Below are 21,230 nucleotides of genomic sequence, written 5' to 3'. Positions count from 1 at the left end.
CGAGCGTTATTCATGGGTCTGTGGTGATTGTAATGGCAATTGTATCACATGCATTGGGGTGGTACCTGGGGGTGATTTGGGTCAGGGCCTTGGAGGTGGTCTCATTTTTGTGTGCATTGGGGATGCAGTTATTTTGCAGTCTGCAGTTAGGGTGTGCATGCTGCACATGTAGGGTGTGTTTTTTGGTTTTTTGAATATTTAGTTGTTTGATCTGACTTTTAAGGGGCGCTGTCATGGCATTGTATGTGGTCGTTCTCCTGAACATGTGTTTCTATTGCACTATGGGGACACATGGTACTTCACATGGTTGGTAATTGGGGATTTGCCATAGTTTTATTTGGGCCACCTACCTGATTCTTCTGATGTCTGCACTCCTTTCTCCATCCCTCCGACTCCCTCTATGCTCTCCATTCCGATGGTGGAGGCACAGATTTCTTCCCAGGGGGTCAACTTGATGGGTGATTCCGATCCTCCCCCGGTAGCTGTGGCAATGTTCCGGTTGGCAGAGAGTATGCTCCGGACGCGTATCCGTAGGTCGTCCCATCGCTTTCTGCATTGCTGTGGGTTGCGGGGTGCGGTCCCCACCGCACTTACCCGCTGTGCCACCAGCGCCCATATGGCCTTCTTGTTCGCAAGTGCCGTCCTGGTCATTTGCTTGGAGAAGACGACGGCAGCGTTCTCCTGGAGGGTCTCTGTGAGCACGGTGAGTTCCTCGTGGGAGAAGTGGACCTGCCGCTTGCGGTCGCACGCTTTTTTAGCAACTTTTCCCATATTGATTTTTTGGACTGGGGTGGCTAACGGGTTGGGATGTGTCTCAGGGTCGGATTTTAATGGTTGCGTTGGGATTCTGGTTTTATAGGTGTACGGCGTGCTGTTTCCCGTTCCGGCCCCATGTTTTTACTTCCGTTTCCGTATATTTACGGTGACCGTATTTTGCGCTGACCGCTCATTACGGTGACCGGTAAGATGGGTGGCGGAATTGCACCTAGGGCGACGTACGACGGCGGTAAGGGGCGTTTTGGGGTCATTTCCGCCATCGCTGACTTTGCACTTCCGCCATGGCGTAATGCTCGTGCCCGATGGGTCAGAATTAGCCGCACTTTCCTCCATCGTGCAGTGGCAGAAACGCTATTTACGCTATGGCGGTCATGTCAGTTGATTTCCGCCAGGGTCGTAATGAGGGCCAATATCTTAAGGCTCCATTCAGAGAAGTGCCAGCATGTACATGTCGCCCAATTTCATAGTGCTGCTCCTTTAACTGCTTGAGCCTATCAAGGTTGCACCGTCCCCACCACAAAAGTAGACCCTTCATTTTGAGATACTATCCAAGCGTTGGACAGAGTTCATGACTTAGACATCTGCACACATGGCAGCTTTCAAAATGTTGTGATTTTGGTGGTTACCCCCACGCGATTGAACGAGATGTTGAATCAATTCGACTTCCCTCAGCAGCAGAGTAACTGATTTAACTAGTTGCTACACATCATTCCAACATGTATTTCCATAAAGTATGATATGATATGTTATTTATGACATGTTTAATACCCAGAGCTTTCTAAGCGCGGACCCGGGGGTCGAACCTTTGTTGCTCCGTGTCGTCTTGCTTCCAAGGCGAGCATGTTGCCCCCGAGCTATCCTCCAGAGACAGGATGTGGAACCTAGTGCCCATTTTATAGGGGGAAGTGCATGTATCCATGCACTAGTTGCTTAGGTGCAGCAACATGGTCCGTGCAGATGGCGTGGTGGGAACAGAGCATGAATGGTGAATTCTTACACACACAGGATAGGGGGGTGATGAGCTTGTCTACTACTGAAGGCTGTTTTATAGATAAGATGGGGTAACAATGACAATATTATTAAAACATTGCATGACCACTTTATGGGTAGGCTTAAGTGACACACAAATTCAGCTGGTATTTTGACTCAACCATAGATACTTTAGGTACTCTCCACTGCTTACACCCAAAAGGAATGGGAAACCCAATACTCTCTGAATTGTAATGCAAGTGTGAAGCGGTGTCACTTTGGGGATGCCGATGAATACATTATATGTGATGATATGAACTTCCAACTGACATACATACTATAGTGGTTCATCGGACTGTAACTGTTAACTGGGTCTAACTGATACCCATCGCTCATCCCTGCCGAGCTGATTTCTTCATCTCTCTACAGGTTTTTTGTTTTGTTTTTTCATTGAAGTTGATTAAGTTGGCAAAGTAATACTTGTGAACTGTTACATGGAACCTGTTTTGATAACCTCTTCTCACACGCCCAATACGGCAACTCTTAACCCCATCTCTAGGCTGGTCTCATAGAATGTGAATGGGCTAAATAACCCTTTTATAGCACCAAGACCCGGTCTTACGTGAAATCTATGTTGTGCGATATATCGCCTTACTACATGATCCTCCTCTGAATGATGAAGAGGTCAGTAAACTGAACCACAACTGGGTGGGCCTGGCATTCTATTCCACATTTAACACAGCAGCAAGGGGCGTGTCCATTTTGTACTGGAGAATTTACCACTCAAGGTCATCTCAAGCACAAAAGACTTGAAAGGCAGAATTGTATCAGTTAATTTCAATATACAAGACACTGAAAAGCTATTGGGCTGTATCTATGCTCCATGTTCTGATGACACTCACTTCTTCCATGAGATAGCACAGGATATCCAAAGCTGCAATAAATACTAAGTCCATTACCCTGAGTGGTGATTTCAATATAGCTTTGGATCCCATCTTAGATAGCTCCAGTTCACTTAAAACTCAACGAACTAAAAGAAGTAAGCAAGCATTGGACAGTCTGATTAACAAGTTCCACTTGGCAGACATCTGGCGGTCGGAGCATCCATCCACGGTAGATTGCAGCTTCCATTCAGCTTGTCATGATGTCTGCTCACAATTAGATGTTTTCTTACCATCGGGCTGAGCAACTGTTATGATACAGGGATTGACATCAGTGCTGTGACCGACAACACATCTGTGTCTGTCTGGCTTTGAGATACACGCACATCAAATACTCCCTCTGCAGTATGAAAAAACCCATAATGCAGTATGAACCACAAAAGATGAAATCTTGAAGGAAATAGACAACTTTGTCGAGCGCACCAGAACAGAAGGTATTCCCAGATGCACGCCTTACCTGTGTTACTCTGCAGGTCCGGTTAGGGAAGAGAAAGGGTCTGTCCTTTTGGGCAGCCATCTCCATCTCTGATGGAACAGAGAGAGAGAATGGCTTCTCCTAAGGACTACACCTAGTCTTTGGGGAAAACCCTCAAAAGGGAAAGAAAACACAGGAGACTGAAGAGAAGGCGGAACAACTGGAAGCAAAGGCGAGTCTAGAAGAGGTCTTCGGTATGGAGGAACAGCTCCAAGCCAGCAGGAGGGAAGGAGCAGGGGGAACACATAGCACAGAGAAGGAGAGCAACAGGACAAAGAGGAAAGGAAGGAACAGGAGGGGCGAGCATTGTAGCAATAGGCTAAAGAGTTGCAAAGTACAAACTTACTAGAAATGCCACTTCTTGTAGTGCCCGTCCAGTCGTCCGATCGCCTCTGGCATTCTGTGCCATTCTTGTGCTGCTGTTGCCTGGTAGTGTCCATCTTGGAGTGGGATTTGCATCAATCCATGGCCGCCATTTTGGATAGGGCACTGTGGCACACTGCGGCCGCCATGTTGGAGTGGGGGCTGCCCGCCACCATCAGGGCCAGAATAAGAAACAAGGATGTAACCTGACAGGCATGTCTAGCTCAATTATTTGGGAAGGGCTAAAAAAGTACATGAGAGGGGCGACAATGCATATGACCGGATGTTGGAGGAAAAGGATTTGAAAAGGGTGTCCAAAGAAGCGAAAGCTCTTGAGCAATGATACGTAGCCAAAAGATCAAACCCTCCAGACGGAACTCAGAAAGAAAAATATGAGCTAAAAAAGACAATCTCAGGCAAAGTGGAATATGCAATTTTCAGTTGCCAGGTGAACTACTTTGTATAGGCAGAGAGGGGCGGTCATATCCTTGCCCACATGCTAAAGGTTGCAGGGAGTTGGAGGGTCAGCTCAGCAATAAGAGACAATTTGGACATCTTAACAATCATCTCAGAGGGTAAAACGATGAGTTTAGGAAATATTATGGGAAACTATATAGCTTTACTAGCAGAAGTACCCGTTCTCTGAACGGGTTCTGTAGACAGACATGATAACACTGATCCTGTAGGTCGCTGTTCCGATTCGCTTATTGCTTGATGTGCTTTGCACCCTGAAGTAAACTGAACTGAGAATGGACAGGTATGCCTGGCTGACATACCCCAGAACAGACGTTGGGTAGAGGTGAGAGCTGGTGTGCTGCTGCATACTGGGACGGTCTGTGCTCTCTCCACACATGTCGCCTCACCCTGGCATTGTGCAGTTCATTGCGGTGCATTGCAGTGCAAATATCTTGGAAACTGTGCATCCTAGTGCCTGGACCTCGAGTTTTGTTCCTCGTATCGTGACCAGTTCTTTTACGATCACATACTGGGATTGTCAAACTTAGGTGTCCCTTTGTTGTTGCATGTATGCATTCTAGTCACTACTGGGATTGTCAAATTCAGGTACCCTTTGCTGTAGCATGCATGCATTCAAGTCACTACTGGGATTCTCAAACGTAGGTGCCCTTTGCTGTTGCATGTATGCATTTTAGTCACTAATGGGATTGTCAAACTTAGGTGCACCTTTGCTATTATTTCCCAACATGTGCACTACCAAGACTTGCCTTATATACACACTCTGTTCCCTACTTTGGGCTATTCTAACCATCACCACAACAATGGCCCATACTAACTCTACACCCTGCAACTTGCAGGAGAGAAACACGCAACTTAGAGCTAGGCTGCCACGACTTTATGACCTCAAAAACAAAAGAACTAGACCATCGGGCTTCACACCCATTCTTACTGCCACCAACCCTAACCCATTTGCCATAGCTGCTGAAAGGCGTCCAAAAACACAAATCGACTCTCTTCATAACCAGATGAGACCCAACCACCCCAAACCAAGACCTATCCAAGACAAAATCACAACTCCCACCCTATCAGGAGCCCTTATCAATGTGAGGTCCCTCATAGCACATAACATGGAAATTGCTGACATACTCGCTATGGATAACCTAGATCTTCTCGCTGTCTCTGAGACCTGGCTCCACGATGCCGCAGGTCCCGCAGTTATCATTGCCATACCAGAAAACTACAATATACTGAGAGTCGATCGGCCCAACTCCAGAGGAGGTGGCCTGGCCATCATTGCCAAAACCAAGTTAGCTGTAAGACTTACCCCACCTCCAGCAATTACATCCTGCAAACTTCTTTCAGCTAAACTACCCATCTCTAATAATAGTACACTAACTATTCTTCTTGTGTACAGACCACCACGCCCACTAGGTAACTTTGAGGTAGACCTCTCCAGCCTCCTCACTAACAACATCAAAGATTCCACCAGCTCCTATTACTAGGTGACTTCAATCTGGGATTCAATGATGATGGGGACAAACAGGCCCATTCTATCCAATCAATTTTAGTCGATCATGGCCTCACCCAAAAAGTCTTAGCCCCCACACATATAAAAGGACGCACATTAGACTGGATAGCCACCCGAAACTGTGCCACTGCCATCTCTAATATTTCACCACAAGCCTGGACCGACCACCACCTTATTTGTTTCTCATCCGTCATAGAGCCTCTTAAATTAGATACTCGTGAAACAGTACCACCCCTGCCTACCAGAAGCAAAAAAGAAATCACTGCTGAAAAACTACTCCCACTCCTCCTACCAGCTCTCACTGCTGGCGCTATTACCTCTAACCCAAATACGCTAGTTGAGACATTCAACAACACTATGTCCAAAGCCTTGGACACGATTGCCCCTATCAAACTACGTAAAAGGGAACGAGAATCTCACCTCAACTCATGGTTCACCCCGCACCTCAAAGAACTACGAATCCAAAAAAATGAAAACTCCAAGCTATTTGGAGGCATACACCTTCAGCTGAGAATAAAACTCTACTTGCCAACCTTGCTAAAAAATATAAGAAAGAAATAATCCAAACCAAAAAAGACACATCCAATGAGAGAATTAGTAAAGCTAACTCTAACTCCAAAGAACTCTTCGCTATCCTCCGGGAAATGGAAAACCCGATTGCTCCCACAGATATTGTCCCCAAGGACAAACAATGGTGCACTAGCATCCAAAATGCCGTAGCAAATAAAATCATAACTCTACAATCGAAAATTGCAAAGAAGAAAGCCTCCTTGAGTTCCACAGGAACACATACCACCCCACTGACAGATACACCAAGAACAGACACACTAAGTAGCTGCAAACCATTCAGGTATACCAACATATCCATACTGGAAACTGAAAAGGTTATATCATCTCTGAAACCATCGAACTGCCAAGGCGACAGCTGCCCGGCACAAGTTATTAAGGACGCAGCTAGAGATTTAGCACCCTTCATCTCTAAACTAATCAACACCTCCTTTAGATCTAGCACTGTACCTACCAACCTCAAAGAATCCTGGCTACTGCCTCTCCTCAAAAAACAGACACTTGACCCAGCTATCCCAACTAATTATAGGCCTATTACCACGGTCCCATTCCTCCTTAAAATCATTGACAGAGTAGCCTACCTTCAGATCTAAAACTATGTGGAGACAAACTAACTACTAGAATCATGCCAATCTGGATTCAGACCACAACACGGTACTGAAACGGCCTTAATTGACCTCAAGACACAAATCGACGAGTTGAAGGATAAAGGTAAAACAGCTATGCTCCTCCTCCTTGACTTATCGACGGCCTTTGACCTGGTGGACCATGCAGTGTTATGCATTCATCTTGCGTCTGCCGCCTATTTCTCAAGTGAAGCTATACCCTGGGTACAATCCTTCCTAGCCAACCGTACGATGAGAGGGTTCTCCCACTTAGCTTCAGCGGACTCAATACAAATCACCTGTGGTGTCCCACAAGGTTCATCTGTCTCCCCACAATGTACAACATCTTCACTAAGCCACTCTACGCCAAACTTGACAGACTAGGGGTAACCTATACTAATTATGTGGAAGACACGCAGATCCTCATACCACTGTCCGGCAACTTTGTCGAAGACACAGCACTAGTAAACAAGATTTACCTCCTCATTCAGGCATGGATGGCCTCTCACGGCCTCTGCCTGAATGACGACAAAACAGAGATACTCATCCTGGGTTCCGACTCTAACCTCAAAAAACGTAGCCCCAGTTATTCTGCCTTTAATATAGATGGCAATATAATCAAGGTGGTAACCGAGGTAAAACACTAGGTTTCTAACTTGATTCCACACTATCTCTCAAAAAACAAGTCAATTCCTTAGCTTCCTCCACAGCCTACACCTGCAAATTAATCAGGGCCTGCAGACCCTTCCTTTCCAAAACTAACTGTATCACACTAGCCAACGCTTTAGTAATGTCTAAGTTGGGCTACTGCAATGCCCTTTATACAGGTGCCAACAAAACTGTCATAAACAAAATGCAAATACTGCAGAATAATGCTCTTAGAGCAGCCTTGGACATACCCCGCAGAGTGCATATATCTAATATCAGGAAAGACCATCATTGGTTAAAAATTAGTGACAGAATTCTCCTCAAGACGCTATCTCTCACCCATAAAGGACTGAGCAATACTGCGCCCCCATACATCCCAGCTAGACTGACCAGAAAATCCTCTAGTCACCACACCAGAGCTTCTAACCATCTCTTACTAGAAATTCCTAGATTCAGATTAACAAAAGCGGGTGGAGCAAGCTTCCCTGTTAGAGCTGCCCATGCCTGGAATGCACTCCCTACTGCATTGAGAGTTGATCAACCCTATTCTAGATTCAGATGTAACGTGAAAAGCTGTCTCTGTACCAATGACGACCATAAAACTGATCCCCTGCATTAGGTCCTGGATCATTGCATTTAACTACCATGATATTCCTGAACCTGCCCTACAGACTATCTCAACGCCTCCTGTGTGTTGCGATGTACCCACATCTTGTATATTTGTACTGTAAATACTGCAATAACATGTAATGCATCCACTGTATGTATCCACTGTATGTAACCAAGCTTAAGTATTCTTGTTACCGATACGCCCGGCTACCCCAGGGTTTGGAGCGCATTATCAAATAATAAACTAAACTAAACTTAACATTGATGTTTCACCGATTTCAGGCAATCGTCTCATGTGTGAAGGTGCTGAAATCTGGAGAACGAGGTGCGGTGTCCAAATGTCATTTAGCCAGTAATGTCCGGAGGGTCCTCACAAGTAACTATGCAAACTTTGGTGCAGATTGGTGAAATCGTGTGCTATTGTAGAAGGAACAACACATTGCCAGGCCACAAACCAACAAACAAATGTTGACTTGTGCTGAAATCCAGGAACGGGGTGGGGTGTCCAAATGTCATGTAGACAGTAATGTCTGGAGATTCTTAACAGGTGCAAATGTGGTGCAGATTGGTGAAACAGTGTGGAATTGTATAATGATCAAAACTTTGCCACAAATCCTGCCACAAACCAACACATTTTCACTTTTATACATATAGATGGTCAGGTGTGTTATAGAAACTCTTCTGTCTCAAATTGATCTGCCCAGATTGACAGATGAGACCACAAACCAGGGGTGTTGCTAGGGGGGGGGTTAAGGTGGCTATAGCCCCTGATTTCTTGGCTGTAGCCCCGGATAGAATCTCAGGAGCTACAGCCAGAAGACTAGCTAGCCCCCAGTCCCAACAGTTCTGACATCAGCTTAGCCCCGGGTCTTTTCCAGACCTAGCAACTCCCCTGCCGCAAACATTTTAAAATATCCATTCTTTTTTTTTTTTTTTGTTTTTTTTATTTTCATTTAGTTTATACAAACTTTTGAAAAACTTTATCTTTACCGTAAGATCAACATTCCATCTATCGTCCTTAACTATTTTTCACTAAACACCTTATTGGTCTACTTCTCGAGGCTTGTTCTACCCCCAATTCCTATACCTTTGCACCAACAGATATTCTGTTTTATTAGTCTTTTCAAAGAGGTTGGTCTCCTGACCTATAGCTGTGCAGGCCGCTGTTTTAGGCAACCGCCGGATTCATTTTTAGGCGCTTCTGCAGGAGCTCTAAAAATCGCATTACTGCAATCAACAGCGGCCTGCTCTCAGTCAAGTGTAGTTGTCTCCACCATTCTTCTTCAGACAGCGTCTGGTAATTTGTCATCATCTTTCCCATGCAACTGTCACGTTGATCGTTTAGTTCAGTACAGCTTAGAATGAGGTGTTTTAAATTTTCATCTTTCTCTCCACAGAATCGGCATAGAGTGTTTCCCCTTGATATCGCACGCCTGATTCCCAGAATTTCTTTTGTTTCTAGAATGTTTAGACGAAACATCAAATAATGTTTTCTGAGTTGCTTGCACGGAGCCAGTGCCAGATATTTCTGAAGAGTATTCCGTTTTTTTGCTTCTTTTGGTTGATTTATCATGGATTTTTGACAGGCTCTTCTCTCCCCAATTGTGATCCAGTCGAGATCTAGCAATTTTCTTTTTACAAAATCTGGATTATTCCATAATGTTGACTCATCCGTCCCTAGCTGTTTGAGGATTTCTCTACATTGCTGTTTCCAGTCTCTTAGGGCCGACTTATTTTCACCTATTTCGTTTCCCAATAGGATTTTGAACGGTGGTAGGTTTGCTTCGTCGTGCATTTTCCTGAAGAGCAATAACTTGTTCCATGTAATCCTTACGTTCAGAGTGGATATTCCTACTTCGTATAGAACACACGCAGTCGGTGTACTTTGTGGTATTTGGAGAACTTTTTTCCAGAAGAAACCTTCACACCTAGACCATATCTTGTGGTCACAGCCAAACATGTTCTCTGCCCCATAGATCAAGATCGGTGTGATTTTATTTTGGTAAAATGTTCTCACAGGCTCACACGTGAATTTCCCGAATTTCTTCTGCATTACAATTCCTTGTGAGGTTAATTGTCTGCAGCTATTTAGAATTTTTTTTACCATTGGTTCGTCGTTTATGCTGGAGTTAATTATTGTGCCCAGGTATTTTGTGAATTGCACTTTTTCTAGCTTCTTTGATCCCACGAACCAACTTGATCTGTATTTGCAAGATTTCCTTCCTCTTTTGTTCTCCAGGACTAGGATTTCTGATTTAGCTGCATTTATCTCTAGCCCGAGTTCTTCTGAATAAATCTTCAATGCAGACAATTTTCTCTGTAGACCGATTGGTGTACGGTCCAAGATCACCATATCATCTGCGTATAAGATGTGATGCAGTTGGAATCCATTGATGGTTGGCGGAAATGAAATCACGTTTGTCAGAGCTTTTCCTACTTCCGAGATGTAGAAGTTAAACAGGATTGCCCCTAATGGGCAGCCCTGTTTTACTCCCCTTTCTGTGGGAATTGGATTTGACAGATTTCCTTCTTTGTCTAGCCTTATTTGAATGTGGGTGTCGGAATAAATTTCTTTAATGGCTGCAATTAAACTCTCATCACAGCCTCTCTTCTTTAAATTACACCACAGGATTTCCCTGTTTACTCCATCAAACGTGTTTGCCATATCGATAAATGCCAGATAGATTTTCTGGCCCGATCGAATGGCATCTATTTTTAGTAGGTTTAGTATTAGGAGGTCCTCAATGGTAGAAATCCGCTTGCCATCCTCATCCTGAACATGAATTAAAAAACCTGGTAGAGAATTCTACTGTATCCTTCCTGACTCTATAAAGTTCCTCCACTAACTGTTTGCTAAATCCTTTGAGTCAGGTATTTAACAATCTCTCTGAGGTATGCCTTGATTACGGTCCTAATGAATAAGGACACATCACTGATGGGTTGCACTAATTACAGACCTACCTGTCTGATCAACACCTGACAGCAGAGTCTTGGCGAAGCGGCTAGAAAAAGTGATATCCCTGCTGATCCCTGATGATCCATGAAAATCAAGTTGGTTTTGTTCTGGGGAGACGTGGTTGATAATATGAGGGAATTACTGTTCACTTTGCAACAAGGACAGCGGGCCTCCAAACTCATAGTTACAGTTTCTTTGGATGGCCAGAACGTTTTTGATAGGATTTAACAGGGCTACCTCTTCACGACCCTAAAGATGCAGAGATTTGGACCAAAGTTTTTACACTGGGTGATTCTTCTATATGCCGATCCTTCTGCCGGTGTTCCCACCAACCGACTTTGTCGTATCTTAGACGCTGTGCCAGGTACCAAGTTCTGGAATTTGGAACCTGGAAGTGATGTCAGTTGAGAGAAGAGACTGCTGTGAGAAGGCTACGTGGGTGGCTGTGGGCGTCTCTGTAATACTTGCCGGGTTGCATTAATACTACATTCTGCTGACGAGCTGGAGCGGGACCCCAGGGTGCCGAGAATTGGAGGTAGATCAGTGGTCAGGAAGGTCAAATCAGTGTGTCAGGAAGGTTGGTGGCTTACAGTGGAGGCAGAGACCTTGCTGCGGGCAGAGGCAGACCAGAGGGTGTCCGTGTATGTGTAGCTGACACAGCAGAGAAGGCGGCAGCCTAAACTGCAGGGCAGCCTGTGTGCCATGGGGCACAGATCAGTGATTAGATGAAAGGACCTCTAAACGAACTTGGCGCGTGCACCAGGAAGGGCATGTCAGAAGTATTTAAGAAAGGGACCCTATACCATGCAGCCATTTTGTTTTTGCATTTTTTGGCACAGATAGGACGATCGTTAATTGTTCATCTTCTTCATGTCAGTTGTGCTGATGGACATCATTACAATCGTTATTCATCTTCTTTGTTGTTCTAAAGGATATCATTCAACACAGCAGCCATTTTTCAGTGGAGTGCTGTATAATCTAGCATAGTTGGATTCTGAGGAGTGTTTTTGTTCCATGAGGCTGGTTTAAAAGGACATTTACAGAAGTCAAATATAAGAAACCCAGGCGGTTTTGAAGGGTCAAAGATCCATATGGTGGGACTGTTCCAGTCGGTGGTGGAGTACAAGGGTAGGATGGTGTTAATACGCATATGTATAGCAAAAAAAGGAGTTGATGTTTTGGGGTGGTGTGACCAAGCTCCTCTTGGTATTCAGTTGAACCCAGGAAAGGAAGACTCTGTCATGTTCGTGAAGAGGAGTACAACCAAAGAGACACTATTTACAGAGGTGTTCAATAACAAGATTGGGTGTTTGAAAGGATATGCACACAGGATCATAATGAAGAAAGGAGCAGGTCCTAAAAGTCGCAAGCTGCAACAGATTTACATTTCTGTTAAAAGGGAAGTGGAAACGGTTTTGGGAAGCTTGGTGAAAGAAGAGGTCATTGAACACATCGAATCATCTGAATGGGTTAGCCCAATTTTTGTGGCGAAAAAGAGAAGTAGCAAGGCCAGAGTATGTGTGGACCCAAGGGACGTGAATAAGAAAATTGTAGTGGACACATTCCTGATGCACATGATTTTGGAGAAGCTGAATTGGGTGGGGGATGCTGCATTGTTTACATCTTTGGACCTTTCTGCTGCATACTACCAAATACCTTTGACGGAGGACAGTTGAGCACTGACGTTGTTTATCACACCTTTTAGACTTTTTTATTACTGCAGGATGTCATTTGGGTTGGCGTCAGAAGCAGTGGTCTCCCAAAGAGTGATGAGTTGAATCCTCATGGGGGTTCCAGGAACGCTAGTATATCAACACAAGCTCTTGGCACACAGGAGTGTAGCTGCAGAGCATGATAAACGTTTGCATGAAGTGTTGTGTAGGTTACGAGATATGGGTCTAACCATAGAAGCAAGTAAGGGAAAGTTTAGGGCAAGTGCTTCCCAGAAATAAGGATGAGATGCGAGTGCTTCTGGGGGTGATGAAATTTTACAATAAAGACTTTCACTGAGAAAAGTCAGCCAATCAAGAGATTGTTGAAGAAGGGTGTTGAGTTTGAGTGGGATGCAGGTTGCCAGGAATCGTTCAAGGAGAATAAACATGGAATATGTGAGTCAAATCATTTGGGAGGATTTAAGATAGAGGATGTATCTATGATAACCGTGGATGCCAGTGTAAGAGGATTAGGGGTGGTGTTATTCTTGGGAAGGGGAGGAACAGAAAGGATAATGTGTCATGCATCTAGGGTGGTTACAGAATGTGAGAGCATGTACTCAGTTATCGAAAGAGAGCTGTTGGCATGTGTGTGGGGCATTGAGTACTTCTGGAAATATGTTTGGAGGCAACGATTTGTTGTGCGAATGGACCATAGGCCATTGATAAAGGTGTTGACAGTAAAAGGAAAGCTGAGAGTGACAAACAGAATCACTCAGTTGTGCATGCATGTGTAGGAGTATGATTTTGAAGTGGAATATGTTACAGGGATACAGAACAAAATCGCAGACTGTATGTCAAGGTTACCATTGGAGAGGGTGGATGCCAACAAGGATGGGGAGGAAGAAGATGTGGTTGCGTGTTTGCAAAAAGGGTTTGTTGACCAAAATGTGGTGATCGGCAAGGAAGAATGGAAAGCAGGGTTGATGTCTGATAGTGTAATGAGAGAACGTGACGGGGATGGCTGACTAAGAAGGGTGTCAAGGAGGAATGCATACCCATTTTGGGAATTTTTACAGGAGAGTTGCCACTCTATATCACATAGAGTAGGTGCTTGCCCTTATGATTTCTTAGAACCATCCCTGTCGCAAACCCCCAGATTCAAGTTCCATGGGAAGAGCATATTTTAGCCTAACTGGTATCTGGGTAGTATTCGCTGTACCAAAGACTTCTTCAAAGACAGAGGGAGGATCCCTTATCAACTCTGCCAGTGAGATGACCTATGAGATTGCACTTATACAGAATACTGACAACTAAGATAAATCCTAATTGAGAGTGCGGGATGTACATCTTGTTTACTCCACCGAAATTAAGCCTGGTCATAAATGGAACAGAAATCTTGTTGACATGGGCTATAGAATTAGGAGGAAATGTGAGACCTGGGTGCTAGAAGAGGTGTAGCAAAAAAGTATGGCAAACATTGTTGGACTGGAACTTGAGAGTCACTGAGATCAATCTGCAATATCGGACAAACTGTACACTAGAGTGGATGCATAGAAGGAACCTAGGAGATAATGATGCATGCCTGAAATGTAAAAAAGATAGAGGAACCCTAAGTCATATGATCTGGTTCCCCATAATACCAACGAGTTCTTGAAGTGGGTGTCTGAAAGACGTGCCAATAAAAATGACCCTATTTATCCTTGATGATGACAAAATAATACAAACCTACCAAAAGTAAACAAAGCTTGGCTGTGCAGCAGATGCATGCTGGCAAAGAAAATTATCCTACGTGACTGGAAGTAAACAAATTGTACATCGATCATTGGACTGATGCTATACTGACACTCTTAACCTCTGAGAGGGTCATCTATAAGATCAGAGGAGACCTGGGGCCTCATTACGAGGTGGGCGGAATGGGTTTAACAGCGCCGGTAATGGTGCTTGTGCCAGTAAAGCCATTCCGCCCTATTACGAGGTTCCCTTGAGGGACCCGCTCTGAACGTCTGGTCAGACCAGACATCCTTTGTGAGTCCCGCAAGGGGACCAGGGAGCTAATAACGGGCCCGTTATTAGCTCCCTCCCCATTCCCATTGAGCCCTACGGGGGCTCAAATGGGAATGGGGATGGGTTTTTTGAATGAGGAATTACCGGGTCCTCCAAGGTTGCAATGGCCCAGTAATTCCTCATTCAAGGAACCCGGACCCGAGTTTGGAGACAGCCATGCCCTTACTAAGGCCATGGCTGCCTCCAAACTCGTAATGAGGCCCCTAGACACTTTCCAGGACATCTGGGGTCTGTTCTGAGATTTGTATGGTTGATGCAGGGACAGATCACCCCAATATGATCTACACTCCTTTAATAAAAAACTTTCATGATGTGCAACCAAGGTATCTGGACATATATCATTCCTGCTCACTATTTTTTAAAGAGATTTTGAAGGTTTTTGGATCTAAATATGGTCATACCTTTTTTTCTCTTCCCTCGCTAGGAGGTTAATGGTCATCTGATTCTTACCATAGATGTACTCTTTGAGAAGGGCTGGTTTTACACTTATTTACTGTTATTGCCTTGAGACCGTTACAATGACTGTCAATTGCATATTTTATTACAATTTGTATACTGTATTCTGTCAATAAAATGAAAAATATAAATAAAACAGAATTGTTTCTTAACAAATAGCATACATAATATTATTGAATATATTCTCCTTTTTGGATAAGAAAGAGTCCTATCTCTGGGTGGGATCCTATTAAGCCTCTAGACACAGGTACACAGGATGCTGGGATGCCGTCTTCTTGAGAGGTGTATAGGCCATTATAAAGGAACTGGGAGCCTCTCCTTAATTTGAGCAGCACTTCTATATTGTTTGTGGACTATGACATAAGTCAGACTGTGTTCTACCAAAAGGCTTCCCACCCTCATATTAGTTTAGCATCTGTGTCTCTAGTAGTCATTCTCCATGAGGGCTGAGTGCAATCTAGTCCCCTTAATACTCTTAGAGCCTCAATGAATCCAATTGCAAATCGCTTAGGGTAAATCATGTCCTCATGGTGGCATGACCCCTATCTGGTATTGAGAGCCATACAATCGAACAAGGGCACCAGAATGCGTGAGAATGCGTGAGGTTAGGGGTCATCTACATAATTGCAAGGCAAGGCCTCCAGTTGGGCCCCCCAAAAAGAACCCTATTCTGGGTTGAATTCTAACCTGGGAAACAGCAGCAACCCTTCCAGTCAGCATTTCTCACTACCACATAACTTTATGTATCCTACCCATGTCAGTGTTGCTAGTCTATATTGCATCTCCTTGTCCATCATTCTCTCCATGACAACAGCCACTTCCTCATTCTGGCATCTTCTGTGCTCACCACAGTGACCCACCCCTGAACTCACAGGACAAGTCCAGGGCTATACTTTCATACTGCAATGAGGATACTGGAGCTAGATTATTTACGCAGTTGCAGCCGTTACACGGTCACCTCAGATATAGGGACATAGCAATACAGTTATCTTCCTTTTTCTTCAGTTGCAGAAGTGAGTACAATTAAATTGGGTAATAACATCTATTATGATAGTGCATAGAAGATGGAGGAATCTGTCCTGAACACAATAGAAAAACATGAAATTTAAATCCATTCATATTCAAACAAAAATCCGTCCTTCACTGATTCTCATTCTTAGTTAATTCCATCATTTCCTATCATAATTTAGTACCATAACACAGTCAAAGATGCAAAGCTGTCTGGGTTACATATTCCTGTACAGTACTTGTGATTTTATTTTCAGACTGTAAATGCAGAACTACAAGTACTGCCAAGCAAACCTATGGAGGCTAAATATCAGGAATGATTGATCATCGAATAATTGACAGGATAAAGCTTGGGTTATCTAAACTCTCCTCTGAGAGGAGGATCTCTTTTCAGTGCCTCTCTATATAAATGCATTGTGATACGGCTTGTTCTTGGCTGCATAGCTGCATATTTCACAAATTACAGGTCATGCCATTTTTGCTTATTGGACTGAAACACTGAAGTTAATGTAGTTTTGAGCTGCAGTGGTTACCTGTAGGTTATTATGTGTTAACTATAATATGTATATGCATGCATATGTTTGCAACCTTTTTCCCAATTTTCTGTGGCCTGCCTGCTGTGCTCAAGGGACCCAGAGTGCTGGATTGTGTTTTGCTAGCTAAAATTATTCTTGTTAAATTGGCAAGAAGCTGTGAAATAACCCAATTCATCTCCTCATTAAGACCATGAACCATGTAGTTCCTCAGGGCTCTGCACTCTCCCCTCCTATTTATCATGTATATTTGTTCACTGCCAAGCATGATCAGACAAGAAGGTTTCATTTTTATGAACGATTGACAATACACAGTTACTGACGAAACGGTCAGGGGAAACAGATCATAGTTCCTAAGACTGTCCTGTTTCTATACTTCTATACTTCCTACTGGTTGAGACAAGTGGGACCTCCCATGAAGAGACTCCCTCTTTGGGGTCCAGGCCTCCCGTTCCCTTGAGGAACTCCCTAGAGACACCCACATCATGGCTGACATGATGTGTCCCACAACAACAGAAACTCCTAACAACTGGGATTAAAAAATACTGAATACATGACAAACAAAATCTTACAGGAAAGGAACAGGTTCCTTTAAATCCCAATATCCCATACACTGGGACGAGGAGGTTGAATAACGGGAACTCGACATACAGAAAGGAGAGAGGCAGAGTCAGCACAAGCCGACAAGCCTGCATGTTTAAAAACTTGCTTGAAGTAGGAGACTGGAACGCCGAGAAGGAACCCAAAGAGAGATGCTGGGACACCAGAGCCAGGGTGCCAGCCCAGAACGAGAAATCCAGAGAGAAGAGACGCAGAGAGAGACGCTGGGACACCAGAGTCACAGCACCAACGGAGCACGAGACATCCGTGGGGCAGGAGCCCGAACAGAGGTGGTGGTGAGACCACATGAACCCCGTGCTCAACAGTCGATCCCTCTAACGTTGCTGATATCACCACACATCTAAGGACACATAGTGTCCGATGCATTATCAACAGAGAAGGGTACCGCAGAGAGGAGAGAAAACTAAAGGAGAAGTACAATGTCGAACTGCAGGCTACATTGGTCAGAGACCTGAGAAGAGGTCCCAAAGGAACAAGCATCCCCGAAACGTTGTCCCCCATAATAGAAGGTAACAGGGAGAATGGGTGTAAGGGCTTCGAAGAAGCAATCAGTATATTAAGCAAATAACTTGTCTCAGTAGAAGTCATGAGCTAATGTTCCCCTTTCAAGAAATGTACTTTAACTATGAGGATATAAGAGAAAAGAACAATGTAAGAGAAACACATAAGACACAGAGAAACCAATTGTAGATAGCAATACCCTGGGAAACAGGGAGAGTCACAAGCCAATTTATACAAGGAGAGAATATAAAAAAGGGACAGTACAGTGAAATCAGACAAGTGAAGCTAAACAAGAGGCCAATAGATCAAAGTAAACCAAACCACAATTGGCCAATAGAAAAAGGCTGTACTGACACAAAGAGCCCAAAAGGGACATCTAAAGAGAAGGGAAAACTACAAATCGCACTTGAAGAATTACAGCTTGAAGAATTACAGAGACTGATGCAAGAAATCACAAGAGACTATTTGAGGATTACCTATCAGTGACAAATCCCACAGACTGGTATTAGAAGTACACTGTTGAGAAGGGAGTCATTATCCACCTATAGGTTAGTTTTCATAGTGGTAGGGTCAGTTAGGGTAGTTTTATGGAGAGCAGACATTTGTCTTTTTGACATTCAAGACTGCCAGACGAGTACCTTAGTTAGAAACATAGGCAGGGACCACCCATAGAGACAGGGAAAGTTAAGCCTTTATCTTATTTTAATACAAATATTGTGAACCCTGTCCTTAATTTGTCTGCATCCTTTTTCTGACCCGCCACAGAACACTATTTGTTTAAGCAGGATTCCAAGGCAAATGATCAAAAGGAGTGTTAGAATCAATGTGGACTCTCAAATTGGCGTTAGAATCAAAGTGGGCGAAAAATGGATTAGTGACAAAGCCCAGCACTGATCAATCATGCCAGCTGCTTATAACCGTCCTCAAATAGATGCCAGAAATTATTTCCCCGGCTTCAAATAACCCAGGAAACCAGTCTCAACAACATACTTTTCAAGCAAAGAATGGAGGCTTTCTACCAGCTAAGCTATTAGAGGGCATAACACCTGGGAACATGTATTACAACTCTCCTTCTATTAGTGCAAGTAGTATTTCCCATGTTTCATCACTACAATTGACATTGCACTCCATGCATCGGCCATGGAACCTTTGATCACTTCAAGTAACAACTCTAATCACTTGAGGTATCCTTTGCTTCACTTCAACATCTGATACATCTATGATCACTTCAGTATCACCTCTCTAACTGGGGCATGGAAAATCTGGCTCAATGGAACGTCCAACAATACTCCAGTCATCACAAACAACATGTCCCTTGCTGGAGACTACACATTTTATGATTATTTCAAATAACGTTTCCCTCAATGGACCCTGAAATCTTTAGTCAAAACCTCACTTGTTGTTTCTTGGCCTGCTCCCGCTCACGCTTCTCTCGCTCCTGCCTCCTGGCTCGTTCTTCCTCTGCCCGCTTCTTGTTTTCATCTTCTGATGATTTGGCCATGTTCTCAAAGCGGGCTTTCAGTGAGCTGGCACCACTGGAGGCTGCAAGAGGGAATCAGGTTCTAATTAGATCATTTTAGAGGTTTTGTAGTGCATAGCTGACCAGAATGCTGGTAGGTGAATGCTATGAAGAAATTCTCCAGCAGCGACATTCCCTTTTATGCCAAAACAAAGGAGGAAAGCAGAAAAGGGGTGGATGGTAAAGGAGGGAGGGGGAAGCGATGTTCAAGGGGATACACACCTGTAAAGAAAGAAAAGAAAACCTTCGCCATTGGCATCTTTATTTGGGGCATTCAGCCACCAGCAAAGTGGGACAGAAACTCTGTAGGGAGTTCTAGGTCACAATAGACCATTTTCTAATTGTCTAGGAAAGACACTTTGGAGAGGTCTTAGTAAAATGAGAATCAAATAAAAAGCTAGCAGTTACATTTTCATCAATGAGGTTCATAATATGGTCCACTTAAAAATCTGGATGACCTTCAATAAAATCTCACAATACATGGAGGGGACAGGATTGAAAAGGCCTGTAGAAGGAGTGATTTGCCGGGGCCTTGCAGTTGCCAGTCATGCTGTAGTCAGGCATATGGACCCTTTCTTTGGGGGTCTGGCTGACAAGTTCAAAAATAAGTAAAGACTGGGACAGGTGACAATAGCATGGATGTAGTGGGTACATTTCTTCTAGGGTTGGGTGAAAACATTCAAACCTTTCAAAACCTTTCACAATCTGCCTCAGTTGTTTTTGTTCATCATAGAGAAGAGGGTAACTTAATTTAAAGGTAGTTAGAAGGTTTTTCATAACCACCACCGGCGTAGAGTTCTGGGAATTCAACCTTAGTGCATCGACTAACATCTCACACAAAAGTCTATCCAAAAATCTATCCAAACTCGCAATCCAATGACAACAAATGTACATGGTATGGTGTTGTCTATTTATATAGCGCCTATACACAGGGAAGTGTTTCAAAGCGCTCAAGGAGGATGGGAACACGGGGGAAAAGCACATGAGGATAGCGAAAGCTTCCAAAGAGCTAGCAAAACCCATGCCCTTTTCATTGTCTTTCACAGGGCACTGTGGACTACAGAAAAATTACACAATAATCCACACTGCTGGAGATGCAAAGATACACAACTAATGCACACAATGAAACATATGTTTTTCTCATGTACTCAACTATATCTGGGAGAAAATTACTAAAAGTATTTTAGATATTCTTCAAATTGGCTCTATCCGTTAATTGAAAGACCTTTGCATCAACCCCTTAGCTACCAATGTTCATGAAAGAATATTAAATGCTAGACACATTTCTCCACTCTTCTAGTAGCAGTTATTCAGTGTATCATCGCTTAAATGGTAAAATAAAGGCCTGCCAACCCATCGAGCTTGGTGGAACTCCATCTGCTTATCTCCCTGTCTGGAAGAAGCAATATGCAGACATACTTTAGAAACTCTAAAGTTCTTGGAAATCTGGAACACTTTCAAGTATTATTCATGCAAATCCACCCCTAACTTTACATCTGATAACAGATTTCCAGAAGTCTGCAAACCTCAATAACGAAAATCTAGTAAGAGCCCTAACTAGAGACCCCCTGACAGTCCCTTCTAGCACAACTTGCTTTAGAGCATAGGCTATGTCGTAACCAATCCTGGCTGGGCTCCCCTCCCCCATCCCTCACCCCCCTCACCACCCTCCCAATGCTGCATCCCTTGGCACACCAGCCACATAGATTTATGAGCTACTCTCATCCGGTCACATGCGCTAGAGGTACCCTAGCTATAAAACACACACCTTCACCACCTCAAAAAAGAACATTTCAGTGTCAATAGATAACTGCATCTTATTTCAATAAGGATGAGTTCCCTTCTCCTTTCTTCCTTTCCACTCTTACTTTTTTCCTTTCTTCACTCTTCCTTTTTCACTTTCTTCATATCTATTTCTTTCTGCAAGCTTCTTCTCAGTAGCAACATTACAGTCAGAGTTCTTAATGTACCTCCCATTT

General features: G+C 43.8%; 1 protein-coding gene across 3 annotated transcripts in view; it reads right to left on the bottom strand.

Annotated features, from left to right (window-relative positions):
* LOC138514148 (src substrate cortactin-like) overlaps positions 1-21,230 on the bottom strand; it is a 524,537-nt gene that overhangs the window by 152,975 nt on the left and 350,332 nt on the right. For all 3 annotated transcript variants that reach the window (XM_069629449.1, XM_069629451.1, XM_069629450.1), the window contains exon 12: positions 19,129-19,274. In XM_069629449.1, the coding sequence (XP_069485550.1) occupies positions 19,129-19,274 (146 nt within the window). The remainder of the gene's footprint in view (positions 1-19,128; positions 19,275-21,230) is intronic.

This window comes from Ambystoma mexicanum, chromosome 12, assembly GCF_040938575.1.
Source record: "Ambystoma mexicanum isolate Mex_15411 chromosome 12, UKY_AmexF1_1, whole genome shotgun sequence".
NCBI lineage: Eukaryota > Metazoa > Chordata > Amphibia > Caudata > Ambystomatidae > Ambystoma > Ambystoma mexicanum.
Note: the sequence above shows the minus strand (reverse complement) of the source record. Positions and strands in the feature narration are given on the sequence as shown.